This window comes from Salvelinus sp. IW2-2015, linkage group LG19, assembly GCF_002910315.2.
Source record: "Salvelinus sp. IW2-2015 linkage group LG19, ASM291031v2, whole genome shotgun sequence".
NCBI classification, from domain to species: Eukaryota; Metazoa; Chordata; class Actinopteri; order Salmoniformes; family Salmonidae; genus Salvelinus; species Salvelinus sp. IW2-2015.
Window position 1 is genome coordinate 37,349,522 of NC_036859.1, and position 19,906 is coordinate 37,369,427.

Sequence of the window (19,906 nt, forward strand, 5' to 3'; positions counted from 1 at the left end):
AGAGAATCCGCTTCTGGGGAGTTTTGCGCCCGAGGAAACGTTCCATAAACTGCAGTGACAGTAAATTAACAACCTTGGTTTTATACTTGTTCAGACACACACACTACAGGTTACAAATTGTCCATTATATAACCAGATACTGTAGTGGGCCACTCTAACAATGAAAATGAAATGTCTTCAAAAATGGAAGGCGGTCAATGAGGAGGCAAGATCAAGTGGACCATTCTATGGCAATGAGGGCAATACGCGGTGTGAACAACCTAAGCATTACGGAACTTCTATTCGATCAAATAAGCCATACATTGCAAATAAGCCATACCATTTTGTTAACCAAATTGACACTTACTTTCACCTCCATACAAACAATTCCTTGCTTGGTTGAGTGACACCGCCTGCTGGAGAATACAGGTATATCTCTCTCTCTTCGCCTCTGCGACAGTAGGCAGTACGTAATCTTTCACCAAAATGGAAACAACGGAGCACGTGCATCACATTTTCAGACAAAATACATCAATTGTAATACTTATACTTACTAAAAAAATACTTTAAAAAAAACGTGACAGGCGGAAATTATATAAATTACAGCAACTTTATTGCTAGGTCTCGAAAAGGGAATGAGTTTCTATGAGAGCAACATTTACAAACCATCTCACGTCAAAGCTTCAATCCGACGCCGTTGTATTCGCAACTATTCATTTTGCCCCTGTAGCTACTGGCTTCTTCTTCTTGTATTATGGCGGTCCGCAAATAAATGTTCTAGGTGTACTTTCTATAGTGTGAATGTATTACACTTAGTGAAAAAATTGCCCTACCAACTAACCCTGCATCCATTAATACCTCACCAACTATACCAACTTAACCCTTATGCCCATCTCACCCATTAAAACCTCACCACTATCCCAACTAACCCTGCACCCATTAAAACCTTCAAACCACTATACCAACTAACCCTGCACCCATTAAAAACCTCACCAACGATACCAACTAACCCTGCACCATTAAACCGTCACCACATACCAACTAACCCTGCACCATTAAAACCTCACCACTATTACCAACTAACCCTGCCCACCCATTAATACCTCACCACTATACCAACTAAACCCTGCCACCCATTAAAAACCTCACCACTATACCAACTAAACCCTGCACCCAATTAAAAACCTCACCAACATAAACCAACTTAAACCCTGCACCCATTAAAACCTCACCACTATACCAACTAACCCTGCACCATTAAAACTACCACTATACCAAACTAACCCTGCACCCATTTAAAACCTCACCACGTATACCAACTAACCTGCACCCATTAAAACTCACCACTATACCACTAACCCTGCACCCATTAAAACCTCACCACTATACCAACTAACCCTGCACCATTAAAAACCTCAGGCACTATACCAACTAACCCTACACCCATTAAAAACCTCAGCACTATCACCAACTAACCCTACACCCCATTACACCCATTAAAACCTCAGCACTATACCAACTAACCCTGCACCCATTAAAACCTCAGCACTATACCAACTAACCCTGCACCCATTAAAACCTCAGCACTATACCAACTAACCCTACACCCATTAAAACCTCAGCACTATACCACTACTTTGGCCCTGTCTGATCCTACTCCAGGCCAGCAGCCTGGGAGGACGGGACGCTATCGTTCAAAACACCTTGTAACTCTTCTGCAGTAAAATCTCATACACCCAAGTACTTCTCTGCAGCTGCCCCCACAACATCTATCCTCTGTGATTTAGGTTCCATTCATGCGGTACAGTTGACAACCATGACCATAAACGCCCCCAAAAAAAATGGCACATGTTATTCCTATCACTCTCTATTGGCCTCGGCCTACTCACAGGGATCCTCTTAGGATCCCTCACCCTGGACCCATCTTCCTCTACTACTCTCTTCACTGCCTCAGCATACAACACCTTCTGCACTACTCTGATCCTGGCAACCTGAACTTGCCTTTCTCTCACCGGGACACCTCCGATCTCCAGCATCATGTGTACCCCTACAGTTAACACGCACACACACAACTTTTTCACCACTATTCACCAATACAATACAAGCTTGCCCCTATAGGTGTTTGGCATCTCTGGTATAGTGCAGGATTTGGATGGGTCTGTGCTCTCTCTCCCTAACCTAAACTCTACCTAACCTTTTAATTTAACTAGGCAAGTCAGTTATTTACAATGACAGACTACCTAGGCCAACTGTGCACCGCCCTATGGGACTCCCAATCACGGCCAGTTGTGATACAGCCTGGAATCGAACCAGGGTCTGTAGTGACACCTCTAGCACTGAGATGCAGTTCCTTAGACCGCTGCGCCACTCGGGAGCACAAAACCTTAACCCTTACCATTTTATAAATGTCTACTTCAATGGGGTGATAGAGTCGTCCCAAGGATCCCGGATAGCACGGACCAGGTGGATGTATACACAGGAAATAAAGAACCTTTGTAAGAAGTTCGTAAACACTGGTCTGTGTTCATTAAATGGCTACCACCTACTGTACTGTAACAGTAGCGCACACAAGGAAAGGACAGGGCAGACAGGGAATGGATGGATCATGGACAGTCACATTTCCATCTGAAATGTTTAAAACATTGCACCCTACTGGGCAGAGTTGTGTGGGGAAAAATGCTAACAGATTGTGGTGAATGACATTTTATTTGTGTCAAATTGCCAGTTGGCAACCAATCCCTTACAGGATTAAACTGACAACAAACATTACAATAATTCAGTGATAATTCAGTGATTATACTTCCTGTGTTCTGTGCAGTGCACATCGCATAAAGACTGAAGAAGAAATCAATACATAATAGTAAATAAGGTCACAACACATGAGCATTGTTAAACAGAATAAGAAAATGGAGGGGTGACAATGTATACTTGTTTCCATTCAAAATGCATACGGTCTACATATGTTGTGCTTATTTCAATCTCTCTTGTAGACTTACATTTGCAGTTTGTAAAGGATATTGTCTATGGGTTGCTGTACAATGCTGACAGAAAAAAAGTCAACATTTGACACAAAACAGAGAAGAAAAAAAWATATATAAATATATACAGTGGGGAGAACAAGTATTTGATACACTGCCGATTTTGCAGGTTTTCCTACTTACAAAGCATGTAGAGGTCTGTCATTTTTTATCATAGGTACACGTCAACTGTGAGAGACGGGATCTAATACAAAAATCCAGAAAATCAAATTGTATGATGCTTTAAGTAATTAATTTGCATTTTAATTGCATGACATAATATTTGATCACCTACCAACCAGTAAGAATTCCACTCTCACAGACGTGTGAGTTTTTCTTAAGAAGCCCTCCTGTTCTCCACTCATACCTGTATTAACTGCCACCTGTTTTGAACTCTTACCTGGCTATAAAAAGCACCTTGCGTTGGCTTGAGCCCCCCGCAGGCAGTGTCACCTGCGTGCGACTGCCAGATTTTAATCCATGATCGGCGTAGTGTGATTACTAAATGTTTTCTTTGAGACTGTGCGTCCCAGCTCTCTTAGTCAAAATTGGACCAGCGTCCTGCGGTTAGTTCTGGGCTGATCCCTCACCTTCCTCCATGATCCATTGATGCCCCACGAGTGAGATCTGGCATGGATGCCCAAGACCGAGGTGATTGACCGTCATCTTGAACTTCTTCCATTTTCTAATAATTTGCGCCGAACAGTTTATTCCTTGCTCACCAAGCTGCTGCCTATTGTCCTGTAGCCGCATCCCCAGCCTTGTTCAGTCTACAATTTTATTCCCTGAGTCCTTACACAGCTCTCTGGTCTTGGCCCATGTGAGAGTGGAGTCTGTTTGATTGAGTGTGTGGACAGGTGTCTTTTATACAGGTAACGAGTTCAAACAGGTGCAGTTAATACAGGTAATGAGTGGAGAACAGGAGGGCTTCTTAAAGAAAAACTAACACGTCTGTGAGAGCTGGAATTCTTACTGGTTGGTAGGTGATCAAATACTTATGTCATGCAATAAAATGCAAATTAATTACTTAAAAATCATACAATGTGATTTTTGTTTTAGATTCCGTCTCTCACAGTTGAAGTGTACCTATGATAAAAATTAGAGACCTCTACATGCTTTGTAAGTAGGAAAACCTGCAAAATCGGCAGTGTATCAAATACTTGTTCTCCCCACTATATATATATATATATACATACATACACACACAAAACTGCTAGATATTACAAATATGCAAAAAGGGAGAGTAGCAAAAGATGGATGCCTATTTGTCTGTTGACTAGAACCTACAACCAATTGCAAGCCATTAATGTTATCAACTAAATGTTGTCAATGTTGAGCGAAAAAAGTATGACTGAGTCTGCATCTCAGAAGGCAGTGTGTAAAAGCCAAGAACTAAGAACACGAATCTTGCTGATGTTTCCTCAATGTGTTTTTCCGTTGAAATGTCTTCCCACAAGCCAAACACTTATGAGGCTTCTCTCCTGTGTGCCTCAACATATGTCGTTTTAGATGAGTCTGAGTGAAACAGCGTATTTTACACATTGTGCATGCAAATGGCCGCTCTCCTGTATGACTCTGTTGATGGACTTTCAGGTTACCCTTCAGACTAAAACTTTTGCCACAGTCTGTGCAAATGTACGGCTGTTCTCCTGTGTGTACAAGTGTGTGTTTTTTCAAGTTAGACAGAGATGTAAAATCTTTACCACATGTGTCACATAGATGTCGTCTGTCAATATGAGAACGAACATGATTGCGTAATTTCTTATCTTCAGCAAATATCTTGCCACAAAACCTACAGGTGAACCCCTCTCCTGTGTGACATACCATGTGTGCTTTCATTTTTTTTTCACTCGTGTACTGTCCCTGACAATGGGGGCAGGAGAAGACAGTTTTTTGTTCTGTGGGAGCATTCTCAGGTACGACGAGATTACGATGATTTGGCCCACAACCGCTCTTAATTCCCTGATGTCTCTTCAAATCGCTGGCGGTACCAAAGCTCTTTGAACATATGGTGCACATGAAGGGTCCCTGACCCTGTGAATGACGTCTCAGATGCTGCATCATGGTCTTTTTATAAGCAAAACATTTTGAGCACAAAGGGCATGTTCTAGATTTTAGCGAGGCTGGGGTGGAGATGCCAGGTGGCTGCGTCTGAGTGGGGGGAGCATCGGAGGTTGTTGGGTTCTGGGGTGAAGTGCTATGGCTCTGGGGAATATCTGTCCCATTCTCCCTTGGAACCAGAGAACTGCTTCTGTCCGCTGGATCAACCTCCTCTGGATGCTGGTTTGGATCAACCTCCTCTGGATACTGGTTTGGATCAACCTCCCCTGGATGCTGGTTTGGATCAACCTCCCCTGGATGCTGGTTTGGATCAACCTCCTCTGGATGCTGGTTTGGATCAACCTCCTCTGGATGCTGGTTTGGATCAACCTCCTCCGGATGCTGGTTTGGATCAACCTCCTCCGGATGCTGGTTTGGATCAACCTCCTCTGGATGTTGGTTTGGATCAACCTCCTCTGGATGCTGGTTTGGATCAACCTCCTCGCTCCAGTCTTGCTGTCCTCTCTGAAAGTGAATCTCCTCACATTCCTTTGGCTGGCATTGCTGCAAGTCATTTAAGTAGTTAACGTTTGTGTTGCAGGACTGAGGGATCTCCATCGCATTTCCCGCTGCAGGTAGTTGCTGTTGTCTTTGGTTCATCTCCAGACAAATTTTTGCCTGCGGTGGCGTTGTTTGAGAAGTAATTTTCCTGCACTCATGACATTTTCTTGAATCTGGAATACTCAAACAATTCTTTGAGTGTTTCTGAAGATCTAATTTGCTTGGGAAACTTTCCCCACAATCGTGGCACAAGTAAGACAGTATATTGTGTTGAAATCTTAGGTGCTTTCTCATGGTCTCTGCAGTATCGAAAGTTTCACTGCACAAAAGACATGTTCTGTAGTCATTGTAGAACTGTGCCTGAATGGGCAGAGCATTGGAGGTTGTTGGGTTCTGGGATGTAGTGCTTGAGGGCTGCGGTATCACTGCAGCTGTAAGTGTGTTGGCCTCTGGTTGTGCCTTCCTGGGGAGTTGCTGTTGGTTCACCTCACACTTGTTTGGCTCAGAAAGATCAAAGGACTTATTACACATAGTGCAACAGATAATATTTTTGTGTTTCTTATGCATCTTCAGGAGTTCATCGTGTTTGGATTCCAGGTGCTTTCTCAAATAATTTCTGCATCCAAAGGACTTATTACACAAAGAGCAACAGAAAAATGTTTTGTGTTTCTTGTGTATCTTCAGGAGTTGACCATGTTGGGATTTCAGGTGCTTTCTCAAATAATTTCTACTATAGACAGTTTTATGACACACGCGGCATGTCCTGGCTTTGGACGACTCCGATAGCTCTGTGCATGCTAGCTCCGTCTGATCCTCCATGGATGTCGTAGACATGTTGTCCTCTTCTGGTTGAGCTGCCTCCTCACACACATTCTGCTGATGTTTCTGTAAGTCCTCATGGTGTTCAAAGTCTTGTCCACACTGGGTGCACTTGTAAGGGCTCTGCTCATTGTGAGATCTCATGTGTGCCGTCAAATCCTTTGCTTCGCTGAAAGTCTTTCTACACAAGGAGCATATTTTGACACGCTTGCTTCTTATAGGCTGCCCTGTGGGAGGGGATGGGTCAGGGGCCAGAGAATACTGAGGTTGACCATCAGAGGGCTCTTCATTGATATTCCTCTCACTCTTTTGTGATTTGACCTGTCCTCTGCTCTGTCCTTGGGATCCTACTTTGTCAATCTGAAGCCTCTCTCTCCTCGGTGTTGAAGAGACCTCGAACACAGGTAACAGCATATCAGTAATGTCAAGTCTGTGCAGCAGCACTGTTGGCTGATGGAGCTGACAGGAAGTAGACAAACAAGAAATGTCCTGCACTTCCTGTTGGCTGCTGTGGGCTTTTCCTTGGATTTTCAGACCACTGTCAGTGTTAAGGTGGTGAAAATATGTATTATTTTTAATCTCTTTTGCTAGCTCTTTACCTGGTGTGTTGTGTTTAATGTTTTTTTCTGTAGTTTCATTGTATATATGCCCTACCTCTAAAGAAGCAGACTCCACCTCTTTGTGCACAGGCTCCACCTCTTTGTGCACAGGCTCCACCTCTTTGTGCACAGGCTCCACCTCTTTGTGCACAGGCTCCACCTCTTTATTTACAGTTCGGTCTGAATCAATCCCCAGTTCCAACAAAGGGGTCATCTCTGACTCAATGTCAGATGAGACATGGCTCATACATTGCTGCACAGGTTCTGATTGGACCTCTGGGTCAGCTTTGATTGGGATTTGATTGTCGCCAGAAAACAGACCTGAGGAACAGGATGACAAGAAAAGTCTATATATAAAAAATAAACATTAAAGGCCAACATGTTATATCCTCATATGGAGTGGTTGCAGATCTGACTTTTCTAGACCCCTCTTCCCGACGGCTAAAGGTCCAGAAGATTCTGTGCATGTGCGGGATTCTCTAGTCTACGCTGTCTCTCCTCTACTCCTAGAGAACAGGATGCTCTGKTGAATGGTGCTTGTTTAATCAAGTTAAATCAAAGTCTGAATCAAATGTCTGCAAGATCACATAATGATAGTATTCTACATAACTAGAGGTGGACCGATTATGATTTTTCAACGCCGATACCGATTATTGGAGGACCAAAAAAAGCCGATACAGATTAATCGGCCATTTTTTAAATTTTATTTGTAATAATGACAATTACAACAATACTGAATGAACACTTATTTTAACTTAATTTAATACATCAATAAAATCAATTTAGTCTCAAATAAATAATGAAACATGTTCAATTTGGTTTAAATAATGCAAAAACAAAGTGTTGGAGAAGAAAGTAGCTAACGTTTAAGTTCCTTGCTCAGAACATGGGAACATATGAAAACTGGTGGTTTCTTTTAACTTGAGTCTTCAATATTCCCAGGTAAGAAGTTTTAGGTTGTAGTTATGATAGGACTATTTCTCTCTATACCATTTGTATTTCATATACCTTTGACTATTGGATGTTCTTAYAGGCACTTTAGTATTGCCAGTGTAACAGTATAGCTTCCGTCCCTCTCCTCGCYCCTACCTGGGCTCGAACCAGGAACACATCGACAACAGCCACCCTTGAAGCATCGTTACCCATCGCTCCACAAAAGCCGCGGCCCTTGCAGAGCAAGGGGAACAACTACTTCAAGGTCTCAGAGCGAGTGACGTCACCGATTGAAACGCTATTAGCGCGCACCCCGCTAACTAGCTAGCCATTTCACATCAGTTACACCAGCCTAATCTCGGGAGTTGATGGGCTTGAAGTCATAAACAGCTCAATGCTTGAAGCACAGCGAAGAGCTGCTGGCAAACGCACAAAAGTGCTGTTTGAATGAATGCTTACAAGCCCGGTGCTGCCTACCACCGCTCAGTCAGACTGCTCTATCAAATCATAGACTTAATTCTAATATAATAACACACAGAAATACGAGCCTTTGGAAATTAATATGGTCGAATCCAGAAACTATCATTTCGAAAACAAAACGTTTATTCTTTCAGTGAAATACGGAACCGTTGGGTGGCATCCCTAAGTCTAACTAGGCAAGTCAGTTAAGAACACATTATTATTTTCAATGACAGCCTAGGAACGGTGGGTTCACTGCCTTGTTCAGGGGCAGAACGACAGATTTTTACCTTGTCAGCTCGGGAATTCAATCCAGCAACCTTTCAGTTACTAGTCCAACGCTCTAACCACCTGCCTTACATTGCACTCCACGAGGAGCCTGCGTGGCAGGCTGATTACCTGTTACGTGAGGGCAGCAAGAAGCCAAGGTAAGTAGCTAGCTAGCATTAAACTTATCTTATTAAAAAAAAAAAATCAACCATAACATAATCACTAGTTAACTACACATGGTTGATGATATGACTAGTTTATCTAGCATGTCCTGCATTGCATATAATCGATGCGGTGCCTGTTAATTTCTCATTGAATCACAGCCTACTTCGCCAAACGGGTGATGAGTTAACAAGCGCATTCGCGACAAAAGCACTGTCATTGCACCAATGTGTACCTAACCATAAACATTAATGCCTTTCTTTAAAATCAATACACAAGTACATATTTTTAAACCTGCATATTTAGTTAATATTGCCTGCTAACATGAATTTCTTATAACTAGGGAAATTGTGTCAATTATCTTGCGTTCCGTGCAAGCAGTCAGGGTATATGCAGCAGTCCATTTATTCCTAACAAAGACCGTAATTAATTTGCCAGAATTGTACATAATTCTGACATAACATTGAAGGTTGTACAATGTAACAGCAATATTTAAATAAAGGTGTAAAAAAAATATATATATATATTATTTTATTTTTTTAATCGGCCACAATCGGTGTCCAAAAATATTTAAATAAAGGTGTAAAAAAAAAATATATATATATTATTAATTTTTTAAATCGGCGACAATCGGTGTCCAAAAATATTTAAATAAAGGTGTAAAAAATATATATATATATATATATATTACTTATTTTTTTAAATCGGCGACAATCGGTGTCCAAAAATCCTGATTACCGATTGTTATGAAAACTCTATTACATAACAAAACCAAATATAATAGTATAACGTTAATAAGCATAGTATAATGCTCACTGTAGGCTACTTAATTCAAAACAACACTGTACAACTCAAGAAGATCCAAATGCATATCTCCATGAACTCTGAGATGAAATGGTTGGTATGCAGAGATGCTGCACGGACGTTGCACTGGTAAAACTTTAAGAATTGTCATTCACGTCTGACAGTCAGAAATGTGAAGGGAGGTTTTCTACTAGTAGAGCAGAAGACACAGTAGAAGAAAAAAAAGTCAATATTAAAACAATTAAAGCCAAACATTAAAATGTTATAGGCTTTCTGATAACATTATTTCCTGTCCAAAGTGAACGGCGGTTTTCTACTAGTTAGAGCAGAGACTGTGCGTAAAGTAAAGAATCCCCCACAGTGCGCAGAAGCTTCGGGACCTTCAGCTGTCGGGAAGAGGGTTCCAGAAAAAGTTTAAAATCACATAACATTATTTCCTGTCCAAAGTCTATTTCTCCTACCATTAGTGTCTCCATGTCCACATGTGTTGTTGTGGTGCTGGAGAAGGGTCTTCAAAGGCTGAGGGTGGGATACACACTGCACACACTCCTCCAAGACAGAGGGATCAGGTAGGAACCAAGATGCAGTCTAATGGGAAGAGAATGGCTTTTAAAAAGACCAATGTATCCTATGTTGTATTATAACATAAAAACACGTGGTAGCTTTTAAGAAATGTTTCTTTATGCATATTTTCACTCTGTTATAAGCATCTAGTTATTCACTTAAAGGGCATTTGTCATTTAAAGGACAAATATCTTTGTACAGTGAATTTTAAAAACAACTTTTATGACAGTATGCTGATGAAGGTAATAAGATGTTAGCATGGTCCGCTGCAGGAAGGTACATAAGATGTTAGCATGACTATGTCCACTTGATGAAGTCATAAGATGCTTAGCATGTCCCTGGTATGGAAGGTAATAAGATGTATGCTGGGCCCGATGACAAACACAAGATGTTAGCATGCGCTGTAATAAGATGTTAGCATGGTCCCTGATGAAGGTCATAAGATGTTAGCATGGTCCCTGATGAAGTAATCAAGATGTAGCATGGTCCTGATTGAAGGTAATAAGATGTTAGCATGGTCCCTGATGAAGGTCATAAGATGTTAGCCATGGTCCCTGATGAAGGCTATAAATGTTAGCATGCCCTGATGAAGTAAAAGAGTTAGCATGGTCCCTGATGAAGGTAATAAGATGTTAGCGGATGGTCCCGATTAAGTCATAGATGTTAGCATGGTCCCTGTTGTAATAGACTAGCGGTCTAAAATGATTTAGCATGGGCCTCCTGAGAAGGTAATAAGATGTTAGCATGGTCCCTGATGAAGGTAATAAAAGTTAGCATGGTCCCTAGAGGTCATGAAAGGTCGTATGAAGATACAGTTAGCATGTCCCTTAATGAGATGAAGATGGTCCTAGATCGGTCAAATGTCAATGGTCCCTGATGGAAGTCAAGAAGATTTTACGAGGTCCCTGAAGGTAATAGATGTTGAGCATGGCCCTGATAAGGTAAAAGGATGTTTTTTTAGCATGTCCCTGATGAAGGTCATAAGATGTTAGCATGGTCCCTGATGAAGGTAATAAGATGTTAGCATGGTCCCTGATGAAGGTAATAAGATGTTAGCATGGTACCTGTTGAAGGGTTGGTGCTGGAAGCAGCTTCTCCAGCCTGGAGAGGAACTCCCACACCAGAGTTTGCAGTGCTGAGTCATACTTTGGGCCAAATTCCTCTGGAAACACACTCTAAGAAACAAACAAGTAGAGGATATTCAGTACTTTTTTTTTCCTTTAAAAAAATTAAATAATTTTACCCTTTTTCTACCCAATTTTGTGGTATCCAATTGGTCGTTACAGTCTTGTCTCATCGCTGCAACTCCCGTACGGACTCGGGAGAGGCGAAGGTCGTGAGCCGTGCGTCCCCCGAAACAAAACCCAACCAAGCCTCACTGCTTCTTGACACAATGCCCACTTAACCCGGAAACCAGCTGCACCAATGTGTGGGAGGAAACACCGTTCGCCTGGCGACYGTGTCAACATGCGCTGTGCCTGGCCCGCCACAGGAGTCACTAGCGTGCGATGGGACAAGGTCATCCCTGCCGGGCCAAACCCTCCCCTAAACCGGACAACGCTGGGCCAAATTGTGCTCTGCCCCATGGGTCTCCTGGGTCGCGTCCGGCTGCAACAGAGCCTGGACTCTAACCCAGAAACTCTAGTGGCAAAGCTAGCACTGCGATGCAAGGCCGTAGACCACTGCGCCACTCGGGAGGCCCAATATTCAGTACTCTTTAAAAAATCGAATAATAAGTTTCACTTCCTTGTAAAAGCATTCACTCTTGGAGTCATCATCATCAAGGACTCTTGGAAGATTAGAGCAAATGAGGACTAAATTAGATCCTAATCAGATAAAATCTAAAATCATCAGCAGCTCCTTGGTTACAACACTGACCTGAAAGAAGAGTTCCTTCTCAACTGGGTCTTCCAGCAGAGTTTGAATCAGCTTCAGGAAGTTTGATTCTGACGCTTCCACCTCTGGATCAGAAATCTACAGCAAGTATGGATAGCTCAGTCAATAAATTCAACTAAGTAGCAGCGTTACAAGTCTTGATCTGTTACTGGGAAGTACTAACCTCCTTGTCACTATGAGTGATGATACAGGTGTTCATCCTGTTCAGGTGTGGCTGGATGGTCTCAGGGTTGGCTAGGTGATCAGAGCGACACAACTCCAGAACCAGCTGATGAAGTAAAAGTTAGACTGGTGGGTGGGCCAACAAAAAAAAAAACAGAGCACTGACATCAGGAGACGAGAGTTGAGGAACTCTGGGAGGCTCCCTCGTCTCCACCATCTCTCACCTGTGCTCGCAGCCCCATGATGAGTTGGACTCTCTCCCTGTAACTCATCATATCAGGAACTATCTCCAACACAGTGGTGACAAACTCCTCCACCAACCCGTAGTCCATTACGTCTCTCTGCTGAACAACTTGCCATAGAGCTGCAGACACCAGCCGCAGTGGAGGAACTAACAGACGCAGAGATGATAGGGGGAGAGGGAGACCTACAGCAGATACAAATTCAGTTAGTTGGATAACAGAGATGATAGGGGGACCTACTGCAGGCACAAATGCAGATAGCGGGAAAACAGAGATGATAGGGGGACCTACAGCAGGCACAAATTCAGTTAGCTGTATAACAGATGACAGGGGAACCTACTGCAGGCACAAATGCAGTTAGCTGGATAACAGAGATGATAGGGGAACCTACTGCAGGCACAAATGCAGTTAGCTGGATAACAGAGATGATAGGGGAACCTACTGCAGGCTCAAATGCAGTTAACTGGATAACAGAGACCTTCCTATAAGCCTGTTCTTTGATAACCCTTTCTTTGTAGGTATCTTATGAGTAGTCCAAGGAAAAATTCTAAGATCCGATGACAGTATTGGGAATGTATTTTCTGACCCTCCCTTGGTCGTATTCCCGCGGTGCAGAAATCTCAGAGATAAATTGGTAAAAACTCTTGATTTACTGACAATACAACTGCACAAGGTCTATTTGCGCCTCTTCCAGATGGAAACTACAAGTGTAACGGCTGCGCTTAATGCAATGGCACTTACAAATGTAGATCCTTCAAAACACCCCCAAACAGGGAAACAGATCCCAAACAAAGTTGTTATCAAGTGCTCCACTAAGGCAGTTATTTATCTTATAACTTGTCCTTGTGGTAAAAATGATATGGGTAAAACGAAGCGCAAATTAAAAGTACGAATCTCGGAGCATCGTAGCAACATTCTTGTGATTTTGCTAATCATTGTAAATGTTTGTAGGCTTATGTAGCCAAATTGTATCTATGATCGTATATCCATTTATGTTTTTTAATATGTTCTATTTATATCTGTAAAGCAACCAATGATATCAAGCCACACCCGGCCATGATTACAGACACCTGTGTGTCCTTTGACACTATATAAACTAGTGACCCGCAGTTTTCGTCATTATACCCTGGGGGAGACAGCTTGACTGTCGAAACGTTGGTTGTTGGGTTATTAAATGATTGCATCTGAGCTCAACTTCTTTTTCAAGCGTTACATTCCGCTAGCCAGCACCTCGCCTAAACAGCTGTGCGTTTCTTTCGCCTCCAGGTCAAGTATTTCTCTCGGATTTCTACTATATGAACAGATAACTACAGCTGGTTGTTGGAAATGTGAATTAAATGCCTCTAAATATCAGACTCGTGAGATTATGCAAACTGAACTTCAAAATTGCTTTACACAACCCTCAAAGAACGTGCCATCAAAATGTAAACAATGGAGCGTATGAATAACGTTTTCAGACAAAATTATACACCAAATGTATGCTAGGTCTCGGACAAGGAATGAGTTTCTATGAGAGTAACATTACTAACCGTTTCTCGTCAAAGCTTCCATCCGATGCCGTTTTTGCTTTTGCAACTATATAGCGTTGGGCTTCTCTGGCATTGAACAGGGTTTGTATGTAAACACGGGAAATAAAGAACCTGTCGTAAAAAGGTCGTAAACACTGGTCTCTGTTCATTCATTGGCTGAAACGTCGTAACCAACATTGCACTGCCACCTACTGTACTTTTTATTCATAACATTGGGCCCTCCTGGGCAGCGTTTTACCGGAAAAAAAGCTTTACCCCCCCCCCCCCACACACACACACATTTACTGAATAAATATACAATAATTCATCTTTGGGGAAAAAACGGCTGACATTTTGTGGCTTTCACAACAGTCAATTATTCTATGTTGTGTGTAACATGTATGGGGCAAAGTAGATCTGTGGACATTCATTACTGGATAGTAACTCATTGTGAAACTCCATATTTATTTTTAACCCTTATTTTAAGAGGTAAATTGGCTGAAAACACATTCTCATTTACAGCATCAACCKGGGGAATAGTTMAAGGGGAGAGGAATTGGAACCTGGGGATGATTAGGTGACCATGATGGTATGAGGGCCAGATTTGGGAATTTAGCCAGGACACCAGGGTTAACACCCCTACAATAAGTGCCAGAGGATCTTTAGTGACCACAGAGAGTCAGGACACCTGTTTAACATCCCATCTAAAAGATGGCACCTTACAAAGGGTAATGTCCCCAAACACTGAGCTGGGATATTATTTTTAGACAGGAGGAAAGAGTGCCTCCTACTGGCCCTCCAACACCACTTCCAGCAGCATCTGGTTTAAAATGCATATGGGCTACTTATTTTGTGCTTATTTCAATCATGTAGACTTACATTTGCAGTTTGTAAAGGACATTGACAATGTGTTGCTGTACAATGCTGACAAGCAACATTAAAAAAAATAATAATAATAACATTGTCCAGTAGTGGAAAAAAATACTAAATTGTCATACTTGAGTAAAAGTGAGTYAGCCAGTAAAATACTACTTGAGTAAAAGTCTGAAAGTATTTGATTTTAAATACTTGATTTTAAATGCTAAAATAKACTTAAGTTTCCTTATATTAAGCAAACCAGATTTACAGAATAAAACACTCAGACATCATTTACAAACAAATAATTTGTGTTTAGTGAGTCCACCAGATCAGAGGCAGTAGGGATGACCAGGGATGTTCTCTTGATAAGTGTGTGAATTGGACCATGTTCCTGTCCTCCTAAGCCTTAGAAATGTAACAAGTACTTAAGGGCTGTCTCTTATACACATCTAGATGTGTATAAGAGACAGGTATATACACTGCTCAAAAAAATAAAGGGAACACTAAAATAACACATCCTAGATCTGAATTAATGAAATATTCTTATTAAATACTTTTTTCTTTACATAGTTGAATGTGCTGACAAGAAAATCACACAAAAATTATCAATGGAAATCTAATTTATCAACCCATGGAGGTCTGGATTTGGAGTCACACTCAAAATGAAAGTGGAAAACCACACTACAGGCTGATCCAACTTTGATGTAATGTCCTTAGAACCTGTCTCTTATACACATCTAGATGTGTATAAGAGACAGCTACTGTTCCCCGGTAGGCTGTCATTGTAAATAAGAATGTGTTCTTAACTGACTTGCCAAGTAAAATAAAGGTTTAAAAAAAAAATAACAAGTGGCCTCTAAGGGATCATAGCTTTCATCTATGTCATGGAAAGAGCCAGTGTTCTTAATGTTTTGTATACTCAGTATATACACTGCTCAAAAAAATAAAGGGAACACTAAAATAACACATCCTAGATCTGAATTAATGAAATATTCTTATTAAATACTTTTTTCTTTACATAGTTGAATGTGCTGACAAGAAAATCACACAAAAATTATCAATGGAAATCTAATTTATCAACCCATGGAGGTCTGGATTTGGAGTCACACTCAAAATGAAAGTGGAAAACCACACTACAGGCTGATCCAACTTTGATGTAATGTCCTTAGAACAAGTCAAAATGAGGCTCAGTAGTGTGTGTGGCCTCCACGTGCCTGTATGACCTCCCTACAACGCCTGGGCATGCTCCTGATGAGGTGGCGGATGGTCTCCTGAGGGATCTCCTCCCAGACCTGGACTRAAGCATCCGCCAACTCTTCTTTCCTGTGTGAGTCATCATAGGACAGTCCAGGTACTTCTTGGTTTTGAACCATTTGCCACATCCATGGCAGCAGTTGGGTCTTCTCTTTAGAGGGAGTTAACTGGTGGAGTTTTAGAACATTAGAATACATGAAAAGGATTTCTCACATATATGGCCTCTCCCCTGTGCAAATCCTCATATGCCCTGTTAAGACTTGGTTTTTCTCTGAACCAATTTGCCACATTCTTCAACTAACTGGTGCCCCCGCACATTGACTCTGTACTGGCACCCCCGCTGTATATATAGTAAAACAATTTTTTAATTACTTGTTACTTTTATCTCATTCTTTTCCGTATTTTTTTWGAAACTACATTGTTGGTTAGGGGCTCGTAAGTAAGCATTTCACTGTACCTGTTGTATTCGGTGCATGTGACTAATAAAATTTGATTTGATTGACCAATAGGTTACGCACTTTGAAAGATTTGCCACGGTTTTTCCACCTGTGTGAATTCTCAGATGACTTTTGAAAATCGCTGACCTTGAAATAGCATTTACTGTACACAGGACATTTGTGTGATTTCTCCTCTGTGTGATACTTCGTATGAACGACCAGCAATCTCATACATCTGAAGGATTTGCCACATTCTTTACACTGATATGGTTTCTCTCTGTGTGCATTCTCTGATGCTTATCCAAACAGCTAATGCTAATAATAGGATTCACTGCACATAGGACACTTGTGTTTTTTTCCCCCTTGTGTGAATCTTTGTACGAACGCCCAGGTGTCTCAGCAATAAAGGATTTGTCACATTCTTTGCACTGGAATGGTGTCTCCCCAGTGTGATCTCTCTCTTTATATGCATTTTTTTTTTACAGAGCTTGGAACTGAGAAGCATTTATTGCACACGGGACAACTGAAGTATTTCTCCCCTGTGTGACTCCTCATATGCCTGTCTAGTTTGTAATTACAGTCAAAGGGCTTTGCAACGATATGCTTTCTCCCTTGTGTGAATTCTCTGTCTTATTAGAAGGCTTGATTGTTTAAAACATTTACTGCACATGGAACACCTGAATAATTTCTCCTCTCTGAAATTTCTGGTGTTTTTTTCTCTATATATATATTTTTAAATGTATTGCTCTTATAAAGCCCATACTGCACACACGAGACATGTGAAGTTTCTTCCCTGTGTGAGTCATCAATGGTGCTTTGAGCTCACTGGTTGTCTTAGCTTTTGTGCAGATATAAGAACTTTGTCATTTCTTTCCCAGTGTCTTTAATCCTAATAATAGTCCTTCACACTCCTCCCCATCAAGAGTTACACCGATTTCACTCTTTACTGTAGAACAGTCTTGATTTACTGCAGAGAGAAGCGGAGAATCACTGGTCAGTCCTGTATATGTGTGTATATGTACACACACACTACCATTCAAATGTTTGGGGTCACTTAGAAATGTCCTTGTTTTTGAAAGAAAAGCACATTTTTTGTCCATTAAAATAACATCAACTTGATCAGAAATACAGTGTAGACATTGTTAATTTTGTAAATGTCTATTGTAGCTGGAAACGGCTGATTTTTAATGGAATATCTACATAGGCGTACAGAGGCCCATTATCAGCAACCATCACCCCTGTGTTCCAATGGCATGTTGTGTTAGCTAATCCAAGTTTATAATTTTAGAAAACACTTTTGCAATTATGTTAGCCAAGAAACTGAAGATCTCGTATGTACGCTGTGTACTACTCCATTCACAGAACAGCGCAAACTGGCTCTAACCAGAATAGAAAGAGGAGTGGGAGGCCCTGGTGCACAACTGAGCAAGAGGACAAGTACATTAGTGTCTAGTTTGAGAAACAGACGCCTCAAGTCCTCAACTGACAGCTTCATTAAATAGTACCCGCAAAACACCAGTCTCAACGTCAACGGTGAAAAGGCGACTCCGAGATGCTGGCCTTCTAGGCAGAGTTGCAAAGAAAAAGCCATATCTCAGACTGGCCAATACAAAGAAAATATTAAGATTGGCAAAAGAACAGACACTGGAACTCTGCCTAGAAGGCCAGCATCCCGGAGTCGCCTCTTCACTGTTGACGTTGAGACTGGTGTTTTGCGGGTACTATGTTAACTAGAAAACGAAATGTTATTGGCAAAGAGGTTTGGAACTCTTTTTTATTGGTCTATAAGCAGGTGATGTCACTAGGCAAACCAAAACGCCATCCCACCATATACATTTTTTTATTTTCTGATAGCGCTTAGACTAAAAGGGCATATAATCATTTTCTCAATTTCAGTATTATTCGAACTGCAGTGTGGAAATATACAGTGCCTTTAAAAAGTATTCAGACCCCTTGACTTTTTCCACATTTTGTTACAGCCTCATTCTCAAATTGAATAAATAATTTTTCCCCCTCATCAATCTACACACAATACCACATAATGACAAAGCAGAAACAGGTTTTTAGAAATGTTTGCTAATTTATTAGAAATGACACATCTTTATTTGGGGAGTTTCGCAGATCCTCTCAAGCTATATGTCAGGTTGGATGGGGAGTGTCGCTTCACAGCTATCTTCAGGTCTCTCCAGATATTCGATCGGGTTCATGTCCGGGCTCGGGCTGGGCGACTCAAGGACATTGTCCCGAAGCCACTCCTGCGTTGTCTTGGCTGTGTGCTTAGGGTTGTTGTCCTGTTGGAAGGTGAATGTTCACCCCAATCTGAGGCCTTCAGCGCTCTGGAGCAGGTTTTCATCAAGGATCTCTGTACTTTGCTCCGTTCATCTTTCCCTCGATCCTGACTAGTCTCCCAGTCCCTGAAATACATCCCCACAGCATGATGCTGACGACACCATGCTTCACCGTAGGGATGGTGCCAGGTTTCCCCCAGACGTGACGCTTGGCATTCAGGTCAGAGTTCATCTTGGTTTCATCAGATCAGAGAATCTTGTTTCTCATGGTCTGAGAGTCTTTAGATGCCTTTTGGCAAACTCCAAGCAGGCTGTCATGTGCCATTTACTGAGGAGTGGCTTCCGTCCGGCCACTCTACCATAAAGGCCTGATTTGGTGGAGTGCTGCAGAGATGGTTGTCCTTCTGGAAGGTTCTCCCATCTCCACAGAGGAATTCTAGAGCTGTCAGTGACCATTGGGTTCTTGGTCCCCTCCCTGACCAAGGTCCTTCTCCCCGATTGCTCAGTTTGGCCGGGCAGCCAGCTCTAGGAAGAGTCTTGGTGGATCCAAACTTCTTCCATTTAAGAATGATGGAGGCCACTGTGTTCTTGGGGACCTTCAATGCTGTAGACATTCTTCCCCAGATCTGTGCCTTGACACAATCCTGTCTCGGAGCTCTACGAACAATTCCCTCGACCTCATGGCTTGGTTTTTGCTCTGACATGCACTGTCAACTGTGGAAACTTATAAAGACAGGGGTGTGCCTTTCCAAATAATGTCCAATTAATTGAATTTACCACAGGTGGACTCCAATCAAGTTGTAGAAAACATCTCAAGGATGATCAATGGAAACAAGATACACCTGAGCTCAATTTCAAAATATCATAGCAAAGGGGTTGAATACTTACGTAGGTAAGGTTTTTCCATTTATTAATTTATTTTTTAATACATTTAGAAAATCCTGTTTTCACTTTCACTCATTATTGGGTATTGTGTGTAGATTATAGGATTTTTTTAAACATTTGATTTAATCCATTTTAGAACAAGGCTGTAACGTAACAAAATGTGGAAAAA

At 41.6% G+C, this 19,906-nt stretch overlaps 1 protein-coding gene across 1 annotated transcript; it reads right to left on the bottom strand.

Moving 5' to 3' along the window:
• Positions 1-3,829: 3,829 nt before the first annotated feature.
• On the bottom strand, positions 3,830-14,123 carry LOC111978860 (gastrula zinc finger protein xFG20-1-like). The gene is made up of 7 exons (XM_024009095.2): positions 14,037-14,123; positions 12,490-12,692; positions 12,267-12,371; positions 12,086-12,181; positions 11,272-11,382; positions 10,105-10,231; positions 3,830-7,336 (listed from the first exon to the last, which is right to left on the bottom strand). The coding sequence occupies exons 1-7, from the start codon at positions 14,056-14,058 to the stop codon at positions 4,389-4,391; spliced, it is 3,612 nt and encodes a 1,203-aa protein (XP_023864863.1). The 5' UTR covers positions 14,059-14,123; the 3' UTR covers positions 3,830-4,388.
• Positions 14,124-19,906: the final 5,783 nt, after the last annotated feature.